General features: G+C 39.1%; 1 protein-coding gene across 3 annotated transcripts in view; it reads right to left on the reverse strand.

The window, feature by feature from the left end:
• Positions 1-20,892, reverse strand: part of DEK1 (calpain-type cysteine protease family) — a 65,097-nt gene that overhangs the window by 25,902 nt on the left and 18,303 nt on the right. For all 3 annotated transcript variants that reach the window (XR_016170182.1, XR_016170183.1, XM_089136682.1), the window contains exons 10-21: positions 13,489-13,651; positions 12,438-12,711; positions 12,180-12,330; positions 11,976-12,087; positions 11,672-11,837; positions 11,501-11,571; positions 11,247-11,338; positions 8,643-8,805; positions 8,440-8,511; positions 1,091-1,468; positions 886-1,001; positions 481-778 (exon numbers count right to left, since the gene is read on the reverse strand). Coding sequence is in view for 1 of the 3 variants with exons in the window: in XM_089136682.1 (XP_088992808.1) it covers positions 481-778; positions 886-1,001; positions 1,091-1,468; positions 8,440-8,511; positions 8,643-8,805; positions 11,247-11,338; positions 11,501-11,571; positions 11,672-11,837; positions 11,976-12,087; positions 12,180-12,330; positions 12,438-12,711; positions 13,489-13,651 (2,056 nt within the window). In the remaining 2 variants the exon portion in view is untranslated. The remainder of the gene's footprint in view (positions 1-480; positions 779-885; positions 1,002-1,090; positions 1,469-8,439; positions 8,512-8,642; positions 8,806-11,246; positions 11,339-11,500; positions 11,572-11,671; positions 11,838-11,975; positions 12,088-12,179; positions 12,331-12,437; positions 12,712-13,488; positions 13,652-20,892) is intronic.

Below are 20,892 nucleotides of genomic sequence, written 5' to 3' on the forward strand. Positions count from 1 at the left end.
TCAGCCACTGAAATTAAATGTTTTGGGTTTTTTGACCAAAATGAAATACAGAGGACAAGGTGGACAGTGAAGACACTTAAATTGGAACAACTAAATAAGTGCAACCAGTGACCAAGGCTCACACTACTATAAAGTCTGGGCTCACAACCTTAACCCCTCCTTCGCAAAAGATGTTGTTTCCAAGTTTCGAAACCCCAGTCAATAGGATGCAATAGCATAAATTAGGAGTTGCACCAACACTCACCCATTAAAATAGTTACATACTGTATATTTCAACATTTTAACACATTGCATACATCAAATAACAAAGTAACACATTAAAAGGAATCAGCTATATCACCAAAATAGATGCTTTGAAGGAAGTCGTGAAGGTTTTTCTATAACACATTGGGAGTAAATCACTCTGAAAAAACTATTATCCTAACTATCGCTTTCCAGCATAAGTTTGGGATGGAAGGAAACAAATAATAAGAGATGAACCTGGACAGCCCGACGAGCCAACTGAGCGGCACGAATACGACGAGCAATGCTTGAAACCCTCTCCCGAGCAAAAGAGTCATCCAAAACAGAATCACCACCAACAGCACGGACTGCAGCTGCCATAGCTGCAGCTTCCCTACTTCCAACATTAGGAATACTGGATATAAGAGATGCTTCTATCTCCTTCCATTTACGTTCTTCTTTCTCTAAAAGTGCCTTCCTCCTCTCCTTTCCCTTTCCCTCCTCTTCACGGCGCTGCATTAAGATTTCCTCCTCCATCTCCTTTTCTCTTATGTAACTATAACATCAACAGTGGATAAAAAATAAATGAGAAAAAAATTAGGAAATGATCAGGCCCTTTCAAAGATAAACCATGATAAATAAATGTTGAATGAAATGATATACCTCTCCTGTATAAGTTCAAATTGCCTGCGGTCTTCGGGCATCCATTTCTTAATCTTTTTGGCACTTAGGTCTGAAAAACCTATGCTATCAAGAAAAAGTCGCAGGCGGACCTCATCCTGCAATAGCACAAATGATAACCAATAGGTGATACAAAAAAAATTAACACACACAGCTTGCAAATAAAACGGTTAGCAGTTATAATTACCTGTACTTGCTCAGCCTTGGCAGTCAAACCAAGCAAAAGGAGCAAATAACCACCAAACTTGTCCCACATGTATACCCATTCTGTATCAATTGCCTCCTCCAAAGCTAGAATGCGAGCATGAGCACACATCTCTCTTCTGTAGCAACCATCAGCAGACATTTCATGCCGAAACGCTCTTCCAGCTCTGATTCTACTGAAAAACAATCCTGCAGCTAATTCCTCATTCCGCAGCCGATCACGCAATTTCATAACATCTGCTCTAGGAAGCACAAAGTTCCCCGCCCTATCTCTCATGATTGTAGGGTCCCCAACTAAAAGAGCAGCTGAACTAGCAGACCTCTGTGGTGCAGAGTAAGTTCCAGAGAGAGCATTTCTGGTCTACAAGGTCATAAACAATGCAAATTCACATATTTTAATTATCATAATTTCTATCTATCTGATACAGGGGGCAGGGGGGGAGTAAGAAAAGGTCACTCAGAAAGTGAACTGTTTACACCTCGGAAATTTGCAAAAATGGAAGTCTTATCTATTTAAGGAGAGGGATCCCCTCATTTATCCAGTATTGAAACTCTGAACCTGATGTATCTAAAATATAGTAGCTAAGAATGTACTCAACAATCCTGGATCAAAATGAATAATCCCACAAGTCTTTTTTACCCCTTTGTCCAGATACTCACCCACCAGTGCAACAAAGTACAGTTCTGACTTATGAGACTACACGAAAGTGTAGCAGCCTGATAGTTGTCAAGAAGCCGCCTTGATGCCTTGCCGTCTTGTTTGATTTGGCCTTGATCACGCCACCCCTCTCTCTCACTGACCATAAACCACCTATACCTTAGCAGTAGTTGTTCAGTCATTTTGCTCTTTACTGGTTGAGTTCTATTAGGAGTTCAATTATATTAGGAGTTTTTGGTTCATGTAATTTTCTATTTCCAGTTGCTCAAGTAAGGGTGTTTATGTAATAGCGTTCTTTCCACTTTTTTATAAATAAAGGGCTTGGGTTCACACTGATCAATTCAATCCATTCTACCACTCTACCGCAATTGTCTTTCTCAACATGGTATCAAAGCCAAAGATCGATTAAGGAAGGGGAAGAAGAAAAGAAAAGGAAAAAAAAAAAAAAGAGGGGGAAACAGAGCCATCGATTCTACCTGAGGAAGATCCACCACTACCGCTGATCGATTCTCTCTCTCACTGACAAAGATCCACCACCGCTGCTACTGCATCTGCAACCAAAATCCATCGCCAACCAAAACTCTTCGTTACAACCCATTGTTGCACTCCATCGCATCTTCTTCTCACCAGAACCCAACCGCAGAGACCTGCTTTTCTTCCGCCACAGTCAAAACCCATTAAAGAGATCCCATCGAGCTGCATCTCCATCGCCTAACATGCACAGCACCTCCCCTTCTATCGCCTCAACCAGAACCATCCCACTGGAAAAAAGGGAAAGAAAAAATGGAGCAAAGAACACCTTACTTTCTCTCATCAACCCTGCTTCCACCTTCCTCCTTTATCGCCTTCTTCTGCCTCTTTTAAAACCATCGATTGAACCCCATCAAACTGAACCCAATGAACCAGACCCAATCAGACCACTAAACCCATTGACCCAACTGACCTTTGGGTTCTCCTTCTGAACCAGCGACCCGGAAAAGAAAAAAAAAAACCAAAAAAACAACAAAATTTGATGTTCCTTATCCTATGAATACCTAGATTTATTTAGGTGATCAGGCTATTCAATTTTGCGACGTTTCAATTGTTTCAAAAGGGTGAAGACTGAAGAACAACATAGCGTATAAAGTTTTATGAAAACATGGCAACCACCAATGGTATTATTCTCCCACAGGCTCCGAAAATTATCCCACTCTTCCTCCTCTTTCGTTAAGATTTGATGGAACAAATTATTTGATTTTGTCTCAATCTACATACTTGATTATTGTCGGAAGAGGACTTGTTGGACACATTACATGCACCAGTATCAAGCCTACCACCACAGGTATTTCTCAAGATAAATGGATCTCGAATGACTCTCATATTATGTCGTTACTTTGAATTGCATGAATCCAAATATTTCTCGTGGATACCTATCACTTGATATTGCAACCCAGATCAGAAGGCTACTACAAAAACATATGGACAGTTGGGAAATGATGCACAAGTTAATAAGCTACAGAAGAAGCTTCATAAGACTACCCAAAAGGAACTGACTATGGCCTAGTATTATGTTGAGTTGCGATCTCTTTGGCAAGAGGTGGATCATTAGGGGATTATCAACCCACTCTGGATGATGTGGCTACTTATAGGAAGCACGTTGATAAGATTCGGGTATATGGCTTCTTGGTTGGCCTGAATGTGGCGTATGATTAGATCAAGGTATATGCATTGAGTCGTTCTCCCTTTCCTACAAGAGCAATCTTAAGCCCTTGTTCAATGTAAGCGTCGATTAGCCATAGTCATGTTCCTATTGTGGCGAAATCAGTCCTACAGTCTATTAGCACCAAATCTAATTCGACCAAAGAAATTGTCAAAATAAGGCCAATTGTTGGAAGCTCCAAGCGAAGCCTGCTGATTTTGAGCAAAAAATGGCACAAAGAAGAGAAAGGCCAAAGGCTAATCTTTCTAAGATTGTTCCTGCAATACCCTCTGGCCTCTGCAAACATTGGTTTTTCACAAGAGGAATAAGCTACTCTGCAACATATCATATAGTCTCCAACTGCTGGTGCAGCCTCTACTACTGCTTCCTCCACTACCCATACCAACTCCTACCTTGCTAATTCAAGTAAAACTTTTACTAGTTTCCATGTTTCTTCAGTTTTGGCTCCTTAGACCATTAATACAAGAGTCATGGATCATATGAGAGGTCCATCCTCTTTTTTCTTACATTACTCTCCAACTTTCGGGAAAGATAAAATTCGAATTGTTGATCACTCTTATTTTTGCATTACTGGAAAAGGGACCATTCAGCATTCTCCATCACTTCTCTACTAACTTGCTCTCTATCAGTAGTCTTACACATGATCTGAATTATAAAATGACATTTTTTTCATCTTACTATGTCTTCTAGGATCTGGTAACGAGGAAGGAGATTAGACGTGGTAAACTAAACAATGAACTTTATTTGACGGAGCCGATTGGAGGATCTACTTTTGCTTTAGCTGCATCTTCTCAGCAGGTCCATTCGGTAATCTCATACCTGCATCAATGGCATCGCAGGCTAGGTCACCCCCTTCTAGGAACTCTTAAGAAAGTGTTTCTTAATTTAGTTTCTTCTTATAATAAGGACAAATTTTTTTGTGAAACCTGCATTTTTGCAACACATATTTGTTCTACTTATTTACCTTCTCTTCATAATAGAAAACTTATTCCTTTCGTGTAAATCCATATTGATGTGTGAGGGCCCTGCTAACATGTGTCTATTACTGGCCATAGATACTTTGTTACTTTTATTGATTGTCACTCCCATTCTACGTGGATTTATCTTTTAAAACAAAAAATTATGTTTTTAGATGTTTTTGTGATTTTCATAATATGATTAAAACACAGTTCAATGCCACTATAAAAATCCTTCGTAGTGACAATGGCACGAAGTATATGGATGGTGAATTTCAGAGACATCTCTCTAACTCTGGCATAATACACGGCTGTCTAGAATGGGCTTGACTAAAGGAAGAACCAGCATCTATTAGAGATAGCCCGTTCTATTATGACTACTATGAAAATCCTTGACCAATACTGGAGTGATGCTATTCTCACTACCTTTTACCTTATGAATAGGATGCTCAGTAGGATACTTGATTTTAAATGTTTTAATGAGATTCTCCAAGGAGACTCTTCCTTTGTTATTCCCCCAAAGGTTTTTTGATGTGTGTGTCATGCCAGAATCACGCCCGCTAGAGTAAGTTAGCTCCCCACAGCCTTCGCTGTATATTTCTGGGGTATTCTGCGACTTAAAAGGGGTACAAATGTTATCATCCTCCTTTTAGGAGAACCATTATGTCCATGAATGTAATTAACGAGTCTTGCCCTTACTATACACCTCTTCAACGTGAGAGTCCTAGAGGAGAGGTGTTCTTGCCAACTCTAGACCTTCCTATCATGCACAAACTCTTACACACCACCACAGAGACACTCAAGAGTTCAAGAAGAGTTTCCTGACCATGAGGAGACTTCGGCCAGTATACCTGAGGACTCTAATTATTCCCCTCTGTTTTCTGAACCATGTGAAAAATCTGGCCAGGGGGAGACCATTCTTGTGAGTTGTGAGGCACACTATTAAGGTCTTTCAAAACAAGATTGACTAGAATAAGGAGGTGTAGACTTATCAGAGGAAGAATTATAATTGGCCAAAGCAGGTAGAGAAAAGTGATAAGTTACCACTATAGTCCCTGAGTCCAGAATCAGATTCAACTATTCCCCCTAAGGTATCTTTTTCTAATCTTCTTATTGCTCTTGGAAAAGCAATCAGATCTTATACCCAGCATCCTATAGCTAAATACGTTTTTATGACTCATTGTTTGACTCTTACCGTGCTTTTATATCCTCTTTATCATCTGTTTATGTTCCTACAAGTTGGCAGGAAGTCTATGTTGATAAGAAATGGAAGGTAGCTATGGTAGAGGAAATGCAAGATGAAGAAAAATGATACTTGGGAGCTAGTTACACTTTCTCCAAGAAAAGAAAAAACCATGGGCTAAAAATGAGTGTTTGTGGTAAACAGAAGATGAATGAATCAATCAACAAGTTGAAGGCTAGACTAGTTGCAAAGGGAGCTTACTCAGACCTATGGGATTGATTATCATAAGACTTTTGCCCCTGCTGCGAAACTGAACATTGTCAGAGTCTTGTTGTCTATAGCTGTGAACAAAGACTAGAACACATCCCAAAAAAGTAGTACTAGGTATCTCTTCTCCATCATCGACCCAATTCACCTCAAGTCAAAAGGAAAGGAAACACCATAAATACAAAGTTCCAAATGTAATCCTGCAGTGTTTTCTAAATCTTTCCCCTATAAGGGCATTAACTTCTGCATCATTGGAAGGCCTACAACTACAAGAGCTTGCTAAAATGGTAGACAGAGATGGTCAAGCTCTAGAGCAGAAAGTTACTCCCTTAGAAAGGTCAAAGGTCACCACCTCAGTATACCCACAAGCTTTTTAAGTTTCTTAATTTGACAAAGACAAAAGCAAATCCTATTTCCAACTATTGTTTTTTTCAGATAGACTTGCATAGGTTCTCTCCTATATAAACTAGCTCAAAGCCTCAAACCCAATTCATGGGATGCCATACAATTTTCAATAGAGAACGTAACTAAATTTGTCATTTGTGACATAACCACCAAGCGAATTGCACAAATACCTAATGCAAAAAGGGAAAAAGAACAAGGAACAAGGTCTACATGCTTTCGCACTAAACAAAATACTGGAGTCTCTTCTTTCTTTGCTAGATGGACACAGGGGCTATATTACCAAACAAGAATCTTATGTTCTTTCAATGATGGTACTTCAGTAAAATGACAATACTGCCATTTCATTACATCGGGTGTACTGTCATTCCGAACTCCTTTTAAGGTACTAACCCTACTTCATTAGAGATGAAACTCGACAATTACAAATTGAAAGGTGATGAGGTAAAGCTAGGATGAAGTAACAAACACTAGCAAACATATGTGGAACCAAGATCGCAGTAATCCTAAAACACAGTAGGAAATTTGAATAAACAGACCTCGCACATAATGAACTCGCCAAAAGTGAAATCCTTCTGGGAATCCTAAAGAACTTACAGAGGAGCTCAACCAAGTGCAAATATCGAGCCACGGCACATGCTACTTGTGAGACAATGTGTGTGAAACAATTATTAACAGATCATAGATTTTCAGCCATGTGCAGTGAGATAATCAAGCTGCTGTCGATACTGCTTCAAATCTAGAGAATCAAGAAAGAATGAAACACATCAAAGTAACGGTGATTTTGTCCAAGAGAAGTTCCAACAAAGACTTATTTCTCCTCATCATGTTCAAATAGGGGAATAGAAATGTTTACAGTGATTGTGGAGAATGGGAGTGGATTGTATTTGTACCAAGTATGCAGAAACGTCTATGCCCAGCTTGAGGGAGATGTGTTTGGCTAATGTTCAAGTGAATAGTATCTCATGAACTGTATATTCTTTTAATACTGTTGGGCTATTCTGCCCCTATGTGATGTGTTGCTTTATTATTATATACTGAACTGAATCAGGAGTCTCAATGATCTCTTTCTCCCCATTTCTTCGCTCACAATTTACAGTGTACATCAAGATTAACAACAGGATCGCCATCCCAGCCCCCCCCCCCCACTTCTGTTCTACTCATACAACCACAGGTATTTGCCACAAGGATATGGTTGCCAATTTTATAACTATCAGTAACAGAAACAGATACATGGTTCAAATTCGACCAAGATGGGTCATAATTTGGAAATATCTTAGCTTCACTAGAATCCAAGAAATGGCTTTGTACTCTATAAATAAATAAATAAATCCCTGGTTTCAACAAATTAGAAAAAAATTTCAAAAATATCCGGAGTTTCGACCAATAAATACCGAATTATGACCAGTTCTAACTATTTTCAACCAATCCACTTTCATAGTTTCAATAAGTTTCAGTTGTTTCAACCAGATCTGAGCACCCCATGAAAAATTTAGTTCCACCATCTTATCTTGGGATATTTAACCTTGCACCTTTTTATGAGTTTTAGGGTTAGGGACATATCCAAGACCACAAGTCTATGTTGTGAAATTAAGTTTTCCCCTGATATCACCCTGCAATCCTTGCACAACAATCTATCGGTCCTTCTAGTTAGAAGAAATCTATTTGGCTTCTATGATGTCCACTTTTGAAGGTACTTAAATGTTTCTCTCTCTCTTTTTGAAGCAAGTATTTACAATAGATAGATCAAAAACAACAGCAAAATCTAAAATTGAAATCCCTTCTCATTTCTCTCTCCAAAACCATATCCTCCATGTACACTCTCATAGCCTCTCTGATCTTTTCCAATATGTCCATTTAGATCACCTCCTATAGTAATCTTTTCTCCTTTACTTGCATTAATCCATCCATAATTTCCCAAAATTCTAACTTTAGACTTTATCCAATCCTACTTGAGGTGCATATGCAAAAATTATATTTACCCCAAAAATCCCTAGTTTCACCCATCTTGGCCATATCTCAGTTTCTAACCGGTTTTCACCAATCTTGGCCATAACTCGTTGAACCTTGGATACATAAGATAACAGTGAGACATCAATCATACTGAGAACATATAGGAACGACCAACAGGTGTTAAGTCTTAGTTATTTCAAGCAAGAAAGTGTACCTTAGTTGCAGAACGAGCGATTGCCTGAACAACGGTTTCCTTACTAAGAAAATGCACAGCATCTTCCATCATCTGACAGTAGAAGGAAGAATAACACCCCAATTGGAAGAATTAGACAAAAAAAAAAAACAAAACAAAACAAAACATGTCTTTTAAGATAAGGGGATCAGAATAATTAAAACAGGGTTGTCACTGGCACTAACCTTAAGAGTCAAACATGGGCGAGAAACAGCAAACCCAAATGATACAACAAGAGTAATAGCTGATACAGCAGCACCAGCAAATGGTGGATAAATTTTCAAACTAGCAACAACACCCCAGCCCTCGGTTGCCAATGCAATTCCATAAAGAACAAGAAATGCAGCACTGCCAAAAAAGTATGTGACAGAAATTAGAGACCATAACAACATCAACAAGATCACAGTAAATAATGATGATGATGATAATGACAACTATTACTATGACAATGACATACAGACAAGAAACAGAAACTGTAAGGAGTTAATCTCTTTGCCCTTGGAGCTTCTCTAGGACACAAGAAATGTATAGGCCCAAAAGTCACATAAGCAGTGGCTGCAGTTAAGCATAGGTTTAATTAGAGATAATAATTTAATCTTCTTTTCTTTTGTCCCTATCTTGTTAAAGCTGTTACTCATTAATAGCACGTTAGAGTTTATTTTCGTTGTTGAGTCCAAGATAGAGTCAAACTTTGTTTTAGATTTCAATTGGGATTATAGGTAATTCAAATATTCAAGTCCATGCTGTAAGGAAGTATTCAGATTTCTGGAACAGAACAAGGGCTTTAGGTGGCTGTGTAGCCTTGAAACTGTTTCTTTGTTCAATCTCCTTTCTTCCATGTTTTACTCATTTATGATCCTTTTTCCTCCATTACTTCTGATATCTTTCATTTATTCTTCGTTCACTATCTTCTGTGATCTTTTCCATTGGGCAATATTACCAGGTTAGTGGAAGCGTATTGCTGAACAACAGGCTCTAATAGATTGACGCTATCAGATGTTGAATCACCATATTAGGGCAACCCAAGCCATGCTTTTTCCCTGGAAGTATTCTCCACTGTGAAATTCTGCATAACCAAGCTTGAAACTGTATTAACTACCAGATTAGGGTGCAGGAGTTGAATCTCGAAATCACCCTCTTCACATATTAGTTGGGTCGACCGATTGTATACAACAGAGCTTGAAACTTTGACCATTGTCTCAAAAATCTCAGACCCAACAGTGCATGCTTAAAAGGTTCCATCAGATTGGACTTCTTCTCCTTCCACTGGCTCTGATCATGCTACAAGTTGACGACAAGCATGTTTGCATCTGTTTTAAAATCCTTTAGTACTCCACTTCCAAATTTGGCGCTTCCTTTTCCTAGTTACTAATTAAAATTCTACCCTAACTCCTGCACCGATGGACCACCCTGGTCCTGTTTTGTTTCCCTTTGTGGCTGGAGGCTGGTCTTACTATTAATACCTACCCTTTGTCTCTGGCCGACAGATCACTGTGGTCCCGTTTTCATTTCCTTTCTGGCTGCTGGCTGGGCTTTAACAAGGTGCTGGTAAACTGGTAAAGCCTGTTGAGGATAAAACAGTCGATTTCTTGCAGTTACAACTGAAAGACGATTCTGTTGCTCTGTAGTGCTTGAGACTGGTGATAACTTGTACTATTGATAGCGCTGGGAGGTCCCGTCATAGGTTAGCTTATTGGCTGTCTATCTAAGGCCTGGTATTACATTCGGAATGAATATTGCAGAAGTAATGCAACATTCAGATTTTGTGTTTCAGGCCAATTTTATAAGTACTGAATAAAATCTTGTAATCAGGGAAGAATAGTCATTCCGGCAGTTATGTTCTTCTCTATATTCTGGAATTAAAATAATTTTTGCTATCCACTTGGAGATTTTAGTGTTTAAAATAATATATATACACACACACACTTGCCAAAAAGGTGAGTTCATGCTATTATATAGCATGACTATCAGAAATTTTGATTGCCCATCCAAGACTCCTAGATTTACACAATTCCTTTTGGAGTTTCTTATTATAAAGAGATGGAAAACCAAGTTGTTGTGGATCCAGGGTTCTAAAACCCAAAACGAACAGCAGACAGGCCAACCCAAGTGTTAGCGTACTCAAACCACAAGCACATGGTAAAACAACAAATATTAGAAATATGTTAAGACTGGTGGCAGAATTGCAATTTAAAGCAAATCTTAAAAAGGGTATACTGATAATTTGAATAGATTTTGGAATATGGAGAGGAATAAGATTTCTTCAGAAGAGGAAAACTAGGAAGAGGATATAAAATAGGTAAATTGGGGTGACTAGAGAAAAACAACGGCAAATATGGAAAATTAAAGTTTAATCACTTCTGAATCTTATCTTGGAAATCATATCTGAAAATCTGGAGATTATATGGTTAATTCTAGCCATTAGATCTGACATCTGAGACCTGATGTAAGCAGCCATCAGTCTAGGAAATTTCAGCCCTTGAAACAGAATCGTGAAGATTGGCAAAGCCTGCAGATCCATATTGATCTACCAGGTAACTGTAGGAAACTAGCTATGACTCCCATTTTTTTCCTGCCTTCTACTACTTATATTACATTTAACAATTTCCCACATTCATCATTTAAGGTTATCCAGTGTCAGTCCAGCATGAATGACAAAAATATGCCCCAACTATTCAGAAAGAAATATATATTTTAAACCACAGGATGAAAAACAAGCAGGCTAACTAAACCTTGAATGACTGATAAATCATTCACATTAAGCTTTTAACAGAAGATGTCAAACAGACCTGACATTTTTTGCACAATCTGCATGTGCGTCATAAACATACACAGGCAACACTCTTGGAGAATAGACAACAATGGGAGGTGAAAGAAGAACCTGAAAGAGGAATTATTCTGTGTCATGAAAAGAAATTGAAGCCAAAACAAGATGAAATTACTCAAAACCTAGACATCAACAGACAGGAACTCCACAAATAATAATGCTACATGACTTCAATCAACTAAATCAAGGTAAAATGTCAAGCAACACTTTACTCACAGTTAGTGCCCTTCCAGCAAGAAGAAACAAAAATGAGAAGTAACCAACCGATGCGCCAACAAATGGTTTGCCTGAAAAATAAAAAAATAAAAAGCTTTATTCCACAACAGGCAATTTACAAGATGCAAGACTCTTGAAGCACAACACACAATTGACAGATTCTGTTGTCACCTTCGAACAACCCAAGCAAAAAAGCAGCCAAAGCCAGAAGAAAAGCAAGGAAGCAGACTAGGAACATCTGTGTTCGAGTCAAATAGAAATTATTTGAGGCCCAGTAGTGGATAACACCAATGCAGAGGACGATAAGTAGGAGAACCAGAAGGAATGCAACTCCAATCTGTAGCAACATGAGAACAGAAAAAGTCAGTAATACTCAAAAGCTCCAGTTTCCTTTCTAAACTAATAACACTTCCCTACATATTCTTTTCTGCAAACATGTGGTGCTTAGGCCAATCCTGGTGAAGACAAAACTCACCTTCCATGGATTGACTATAACTATGACAGCTGATATCGCACCAAGCAGCAGAAGAAGACCAATGCCAACAAAAACATATACGCCTCGAGAAAGCTTCCAGTCATCATCTTTCCTGCAAGGATTTGTTTGGCAGATTAGAAGCTGGTCGTCATGATATTATACAAAAGAATGTGTTTTTGAAGGTTGAATATGGACTTTACTCACCATTTATACAGACCAGAATAGAAGGATAACACTGCCGGAATGCAAACCAAGGGAAGCAAAGAAGCAAGGAAATCACCATTTGTTGGAACGCCATCGTCATGAGATTTCACCACCTCCAAGTAAGACACACCACAGAAAACCACTAGAACAACTGCAGCAAGAGATGCACAGAATTACAGGCTACCTCTAAGACAATGCTTATAGCAATTCAAGAAAGTCCCACAAGTTGTACATATTGAGCATGCTTGATGTACGTACCAGCAAATAAACCAACACAAATTGCAGAAGAGAGAGAGAAACGATATGTTGCGAACCAGGATATAATTGGCAGCACACCAGTAACTATCAAAGCAATTGCCGAAGCCATTGCCCAGCCAACATACATAGATGATTCATAAGGTGAGGTGAAACTTTCTGGATCTCCCGTCCATCCCTTGTAGGCTAATTTTTCTAAAGGTTCAGCTGATGCTATAAAACCTAATGATAAGACTGACCCAATGAATAACAAGACGCACACAGCGAGAATAATACCCTGAGATGGAAACCAGGAAGGAAGTGTGAAACGATAACCAGAAAAAACAATTTGTCTACAATAGAAGTGAGAAAACAATTGTATTAAGAAAAGAACTTGATAATAGAACTCCTCAATAGAACTCCTCATAATTGACAAGCACCTAACAACAGATCTAAACTGAATAATTATTGCATTTTGTGCACCCCTCCTCTCTCTACCTCCTGCAAGTGGGTAAATACCCTAGTTGCTTAGATTTATGGAGAACTTCAGACTAATAATAGCACCTTCTAGAAGTTAAACATAATGTTCATTCTCTTGTTGCTGTCTTGAAATTCCACAATGATGTAAAAGCTTAACAATTCCATGATGAGGGGCTGATCAGCAAACCATCTATCAACCCAGAACTCTATAATATTTCCTTTTCCTACACTGAACTGCAGCCCTCCTCTAAAGGTTTTCATAGCTGGCAAAGAGGTCATAAGTAAAAAGCATGCAGAATATAAGTACAGCAAAACTCTATAAATCTATAAAATGTACTCTTAGTGCATAATCAAATCAGCCAAATTAACTTAGAATTTCGTGCACATGAACCCCTGCTTCACCTATTTTAAGTCTCCATTTAGGGTTACCCCCTAAATGTCCTCACATGTGTTTTTATCTGCCCCAGAGTTATCAGACAGATGGGAAATTGGGAAAGGATACATTTTGGAGATGCATATATGCTTCTGTCCGCAAGTATGTTATTATATATTAAATCAGTGTAGAAGGAAAACAAGTGAACGTCCAAGAGCAGACCTCCTTCAACAAAGGATTTCGATGGCTGCCCCCTGGGTTGGCAACTTCAACTTGCAGAACACAAAACTGATAGCCGTTACGGATCCATATTGGGATGGCAATAGACAAGCATGCAACCATGAGAGGGACGGTCAAAGCCAAGCCGAGTAAGACAGATGATTTGCTGCATGGGTACATGAAGCACATACATCAGCAAGCAAAATATCATTCACTAGTAAAGAAAAAACATGAATAACAAAACCTCTTCCTCAAAGCAAACAGTATACAAAAGTTGTTAAGTTTCCAATATCTCCTTTTACATATCATTCAAGAATATTGAAGATAGCAGGAATAACTAAAGTTCTTATTGAAAGTAAACGATGCACAATTGTTGAATTTCTAACATCTTTCTGTTTTCCCTTTCTGAGAACAATATTCACATTAAGGCAACTTTTAGCTGGATGGAGATGGAATAGAAAAATAAATATTCTTCATATTTGGTTGAATGCAAAAGAATAGACAAAAAAGAATTTTTATATTTCATTTAAAAAGTTGTGGGACCCATGACAATATTCCTTCTGCTTACAAGTCCCAGGACAAAGTTGCGAAGAAAAAGAGAGCTGTCCTTCCTAAAAGGGCAAAACCTTCACTGGGGGAAGCTTAAGGCATTTTCACCACTTCCAAGACAAAATTTTAAAAATGGTCAGATGAATCTCCCAGTCTCCACTATCATTCCAAACAGCATAAAATATTCAACCAGTTGGAAAGCCCCACAAGGGTGGTCTTCGCTTCTCAATCCATGTCGGGATACTCAACATACAAAAATGCGGAAGATAAACAAAGATATGATATAGCAAGGAAAGAAGCAAGAAAGTGTCTCAGACTCTCAGGAAAGCAAGAGAAAAATCCTATTATGACCTGTATGGAAAAATTAATACAAAGGCTGGGGACAATGCAATCGATAGAACCGCTAAGATAGCAAGAAGGAAGGCTAGGGATAAGGATCATGTAAGATTAGGGGTGTAAACGGATCGGATTCGGATCGGATAGTGGTAATACCATATCCGAATAATATCCTATCGGTTTTCAAACGGATTCAGATGATAATTGGATAGTTATTTTCTTAAGTAGATTCCTCTAAATGGGCATGAATATAGACTGAATACATATTGATAAACACAGAATTGGTAGAATGGCTTATCGATCCATGATCTCAAGCCCTCTATTTATAATTAAGTGGAAAGTACACTATTACAAAGAATAGAATTTTACATGAATACAAACTCTAATTTAACTCATATACAAACTCTAATTGAACTCCTAATAGAATCCAACACTCCCCATCAAGTTGAGGCATAGATATTAGTCATGCCCAACTTGCCTACAATAGGAAGGAAATCTCTTTCTTTCAAACCCTTAGTGAAAACATCTGCTACTTGGTCTCCAGATCTTACAAAAGGCATGCAGATAAGCCCTTGTTCCAACTTTCCTTTGACGAAAAACCTGTCAGTTTCAATGTGCTTAGTTCGATCATGTTGCACCGGATTATTAACAATACTAATAGCAGCCCTGTTGTCACAATATAACATCATAGGGTTTGGAACTTGGACTCCAATATCTTGCAGCAAGCCTTTCAACCATAGTAGCTCACAAACTCCACGAACCATAGCTCTATATTCAGCTTCGGTACTAGAAAAAGCTATCACATTATGTTTCTTACTTCTCCAAGTAACTAGATTACAGTAACCTGAAATTGACTTCCTGTCTGGAGATCCAGCCCAATCTGCATCAGTGTATGCTTCTACTTTTAGATTGTCAGTGGGTGACAAAAGTACTCCTTTTCTAGGAGTTCCCTTCAAATATTGTAGTATTCTATAATAACCTTCATATGAGTTAAATATGGATCATGCATGAATTGGCTCACTATACCTACAGCATAAGCAATGTCTAACCTGGAGTGGGACAAGTAAATAAGCTTCCCTACCAGCCTTTGGTATCTTCCATTGTCCACTGGTTCCCCCTCTTTTTCTTTAAGTTTAGCTCCAGCTTCAATAGGGGTATCAACTGCTTTACACCCCAACATTCCCACTTCTGATAATAGATCTAGGACATACTTTCTTTGGGATAGGAATATACATTTCTTTGATCGAGCCACCCCAATCCCTAAGAAATATTGTAACTTCCCTAGATTTTAATTTCAAACGCTCTGCCAGGAAAGTCCTTCAACTTTTGAATTTCTTCACCATCATTCCATGTGATGACAATATCATCTACATAGACAATGAGAAGTGTGATGTTATTACCTGACTTCTTGACAAATAATGTATGATCAGCATTACTTTGTTTGTACCCAATAGAAGTCATTGCCTTCAGGAGGCGTCCAAACTAGCATCTAGGAAATTGTTTTAACCCATAAATTGACCTCTTCAACCGACAAACTTTCCCTGCAGTATTGTCATCGGAGAAAACATGTGGGATTTCCAAATAAACCTCTTCTGCTAACTCCCCATGTAAGAAGGCATTCTTTACGTCTAGTTGGTGCAAGTTCCAGTCTTTGTTCATAGTTACAGACAACAGAACTCTGACAGTGTTTAGTTTCGCAACAGGGGCAAAGGTCTCTTGATAATCAATCCCATAGGTCTGGGTAAACCCTTTGCAACTAGTCTAGCTTTCAACTTCTTGACTGATCCATCCATATTTTGTTTAACCACCAGTACCCATTTGCAACACACTGGTTTTTTTCTTGGAGGAAGTGTAACCAGCTCCCAAGTGTCATTTTTCTTCATTGCCTGCATTTCCTCTAACCATAGCTGCCTTCCATCTCTTATCAGCATAGGCTTCCTGCCAACTTTTAGGAACTAATATATATGACAGAGAGGATATAAAAGCACGGTAGGAGTCAGACAAAGAGTTATAAGAAACATATTTAGCAATGGGATGTTGAGTACAAGATCTGACCCCTTTTCTAACAGCAATAGGAAGATCAGAAGAAGATAACTTAAGGGGAACAGTAAGAATCGATTCTGGAGCAAGAAGCCGAAGTGGTAACGTATCATCTTTCTCCACCCGCTTTAGCCGGTTGTATTTCTTCCTCTGATAAGTCCGTACCTCATTATTATGGTCAATCTAGTTTTGAAAGACCCCAACAGTGTGTCTCACAGGAGTGGTCTCCCCCTGGCTAGGTTCTTCACATGGTTCAAAAATCAAAGGGGGAGGATTAGAGTCCTCGATGGTCGATGGCGGGAGACGCAGGTGATGGGCAGAAGAAGAGTCGATGAATTGCAGCGATTCTGTTCGTCTTCTCTTGAAGCAGCAAAAAACAGCAGTGACAAACAGCAACAAGCAGTGGTAAGTGGTTCTCGTCCTCTCTCTCCTTTCCGTCTAGTTTTGTTGTTCTTTTAGTGGCAGAAAACTGAAGAACGATAGGTCTGCGATGGATTAGGGAAAGAAAAAAATATATAAGAAGATCCTAATCGAACTTAGGCTCTAATACCATATTGATAAACACAGAATTGGTAGAATGGCTTATCGATCCATGATCTCAAGCCCTCTATTTATAATTAAGTGGAAAGTATACTATTACAAGGAATAGAATTTTACATGAATACAAACTCTAATTTAACTCATATACAAACTCTAATTGAACTCCTAATAGAATCCAACAATACAAGTTTTCGACTACCTGTTTACATCTTTGCCATTTTATTTGTGAATGCTAGGTTTGAAATTTAAGAATTTAGCAACTTTGGTAGCTATTTTAGTAAAAAATCTAGAAAAATAGTCACATATCATAGGTAAAAAATTTATAAATTAAAAAAAAAAATCTAAATAAGCAACTTAATCAGATAATTTTATTGGACAGATAATAATCAGTAAGAAAGGGGCATACCATATCTGCATCCTATTAGTAATCGGACGGACTCGAATACCCCTCAACAGATGCGGATGCGGATTTGGATGTGGATTTCGGTTATCCATTTACACCCCTATGTAAGATGCATAAAAAATGAGAATGGTACAGTACTAACTCATGACGAGGACATTTTAGAGAAATGGGGAGACCATTTCTATGATCTTCTAAATGCGCCTACTCAAATTGACTGAATATAGTTTGAAGCGGAGGGAATACTTGTCAGAGGTACCTATAGCAATGTAGTGAGATAGAAGTCAAGGACGCCCTACAAAAGATGAAGGGCGTAAAACCCCAGGAACAGATGAGATCCCAGTTGAAGTTTGCAAGAACTTAGACGCATAGGATGTTTCTTGGATAACAAATTTGTTTAACAAGATTTGGAGGACTAAGAAAATAACAAATGAATGGAGAAGTACCATAGTGTGTATTTTTAAGAACAAAGGTCATACAGAATTCTAATGGTTATTAAGGTATTAAACTAATGAGCCATACCATGAAACTATGGGAAAAATCATTGAACCCCACCTAAGAAGAGAAACTGCCATATCAAGTGACCGATTCAGATTTATGCCAAGAAGAATGACAAGTAAAGCTGTTAGGGCCCTGGAATAAGAGGGAAAGTGAGGGGGGACTTGCCATAACTAACAAATGGGGGACATAGGGGAGTTGCCATAACTAGCAAAGGGGGATTATAAATAGAGGAAAATATGTGAGGACGGGTATCAGAAGTATGTGAGGTTTGTGCAGCCTTTGGTTGAGGGCACCATATGGTGTAGAGGCGAACTGGAACCATCAAAACCAATGTATTGTTCATTTAGTTTGTTCTTCACTATTCCAATATTTAAATCTCATTAGTTTTCGTATTCAATTTGTGGGTTCCTATCAACTGGTGTCACAACAAGTTTTGATTCGAGGGAAGGTAGACAGATACCGGATTGTCCATATTTTCCGACGAAGAGGATGCACATGGATGGATTACAAAAAATTTAAGGAAAAAAATAAAAATAAAAAGTCAATACTCTTTAGTTGGGCACACCAGATCGAGTACGAGGATCAATTGAGTGTGGCACTACAACATTTGGAAGGGGAAGCATTGGACTGGGCTTATCGGCAAAAATAGTTGATGTTCAATTGGCCAAGTTTCAAGGAGGCTTTGCAATTTGATTTTGGTGAAGAAGTTGAGAAGAATATTAGTGTTGTCAAGAACAAGAAGGTCGCGGATTTTGATAGTGAGAGAGAAGTATTCATGACAAAGAGGAGAGAGAGGTTTGGGCAAAAGATATCCACCAGCCCCTTGCAACTACTTGGGATGAACTCGAAATAGGAAGAAATACCCCCTACTATCACAACATCCGCACATCCCAAGTGGTGGAGGACTCAAGTCCTATGGCGATAGGCGTGGCTATGGTGGATTTTGGGCAAAGGGAGTTGCTGAAAGCTTGAAACACCGACGGATCGAAGAGAGGGACGTCTGGGGAGAGAGAATGTCGGCAAAACACCCTTGGGTAAGAGCGATAGCAAAAGAGAAGAGCTGGTGTGCCAAGTCAGCCACTTCAGGTATGGCGGCCACTGTTGGCAAGTTATTAGGGTTTCGTTCGCAAAGACAAGGGTGGAACACTAGGCAGTCAGACTAATGACTCCTGTCCGAATGAAGAAAATGGCCCCACACATAAAAGCAATAGAATCAGATTTAGGGGCCTTGCTAACACGTGGGCCATAACAGTGCCGCATCGAATCCATGTTAATAAAACCATTAATTATGCTTTGAGATGAAGAAGCCCACCCCACCTGTTAGGCAAGGAATCACACATGCACGAGCCGACATTGAGTGTGAATCATTTTAGAAGGCTTTAACCAGGGGCAACATGGGAATCTCCTATTCCTTCATCCCTTACCTACATCGTCTCCATCATACTTGCACACCAAGGAGCAAAGCCAAGGGAGGCAAAAACCAAAAGTTCGAGGTCCAAAAATCAATTGTAGTCAAGCCCCTGGAAGTTTATGGTCGGGGGGCAAACCCCCCAATTGGTGATGGCTGACTACCCTCGCCACCAACAAAAGATCCAAGTTTACGTTCCGGCGATGTTTGCAACTTTGCAGAGGCGCAACAATCAAGGTTTGGACGACCAAGTTCTCTTCACGAAATTTACATATGGGGGTCTATTTGAGCTCACTTGCAAGCAACGACTTAGGGAGTTTTCACATCTGCTTGACCTTGACCTGAAATATTATCGATTCGGCAAAGAGGGGCAATGCATCTAGTTATTGATAGTGGCAGCCGGACAACAGACTTTGTCCTTTTAACGTTGGAAGGGGACTCTCATGCAATGCGTCCATCATGCATAGATGATACGCCCATAGTACTTTGCACCATGATGCGGTCGGTTATCGATTTTCTAGCTTGATTTCAGACCTGAAGATCTCAAATTTGCTCGCAGCTTGGACCAATTTGGTTTTATAGTGGCATACTTGGAAGGGATTAAAGATCTGTCAACAAGTGATGCCATTCGGGAAGTAGTCAACATATGCAAAAAATGTGAGCTGAATCACTTTGTTGTAACAAGACCCCCAACTTATCCACCCTTACCCGTTCCACAAAGACCCACTATTTAAGGTATCGGTGCCCTTGTTTCCAAAACCATTTCACAACATCCTTCAGCAACTTGAAGGCATTCTCATGTGTGCATTTGCTACTACATAATTTAAATTTCTCGTATGAAACTAAAGGAGTCAGACAGTAATTGGTCATCTCATTCAATAATGCAGCATTTTCTCATTCTGATGTATTGGCATCCAAATTTAGATTCCAATTGTGTCTTTGGAAGTAGGCCTGCCACTGGGGTGCTGAATCGGCATGGTTGTGCGACAAGCATGTGAAGACCAAGCTCCTTATTTTCCTTCACCTTAAGCTAAGGTGAATTTCGAGGGGACGGTAGTGTTAGGGCCCTGGGATAAGAAAGAGAGTGAGGGGGAGTTGCCATAACTAACAAAGGTGGATTGGATTATAGGGGAATTTCCGTAACTAGCAAAGGGGGTTATAAATAGACAAAAATACGTGAAGGGTATTGGATGTTTTATGTGAGGTTTGGGCAGCCTTTGGCTGAGGGCACCATGTGGTGTAGGGGGTGACTGGCACCATCAAAACAGTGTATATTTCATTTTGTTTGTTCTTCATTATTCCAGTAACTAAATCTCATTAGTTTTCGTATTCAACTATCAAAGGCTATCTACTTGCTAAGGAGGCTGATGGAAATCTTTAAGGCCCACAAAAAGGGTCTCCATATGACCTTGATTGAATTAGAAAAAGCATATGAAAGGGTACCTAGAAGGCTCCCCAAAGCAAGACAGGGAGCTTAAGTAATCACATGGATATAGTTACAGACAAGTAATAAGGCTACTGTGACAAACGTTAGAACTGCAAAAAGGCAAAAATAAGGAATTCCCTATTACAATTGGGCTACACCAAGGGATCTGCTCTAAGCCCTTATTTGTTTGAATTCATAATGGATGAT

This window comes from Hakea prostrata, chromosome 10 (assembly GCF_041222555.1).
Source record: "Hakea prostrata isolate BN-2017 chromosome 10, UWA_Hpros_2, whole genome shotgun sequence".
NCBI lineage: Eukaryota > Viridiplantae > Streptophyta > Magnoliopsida > Proteales > Proteaceae > Hakea > Hakea prostrata.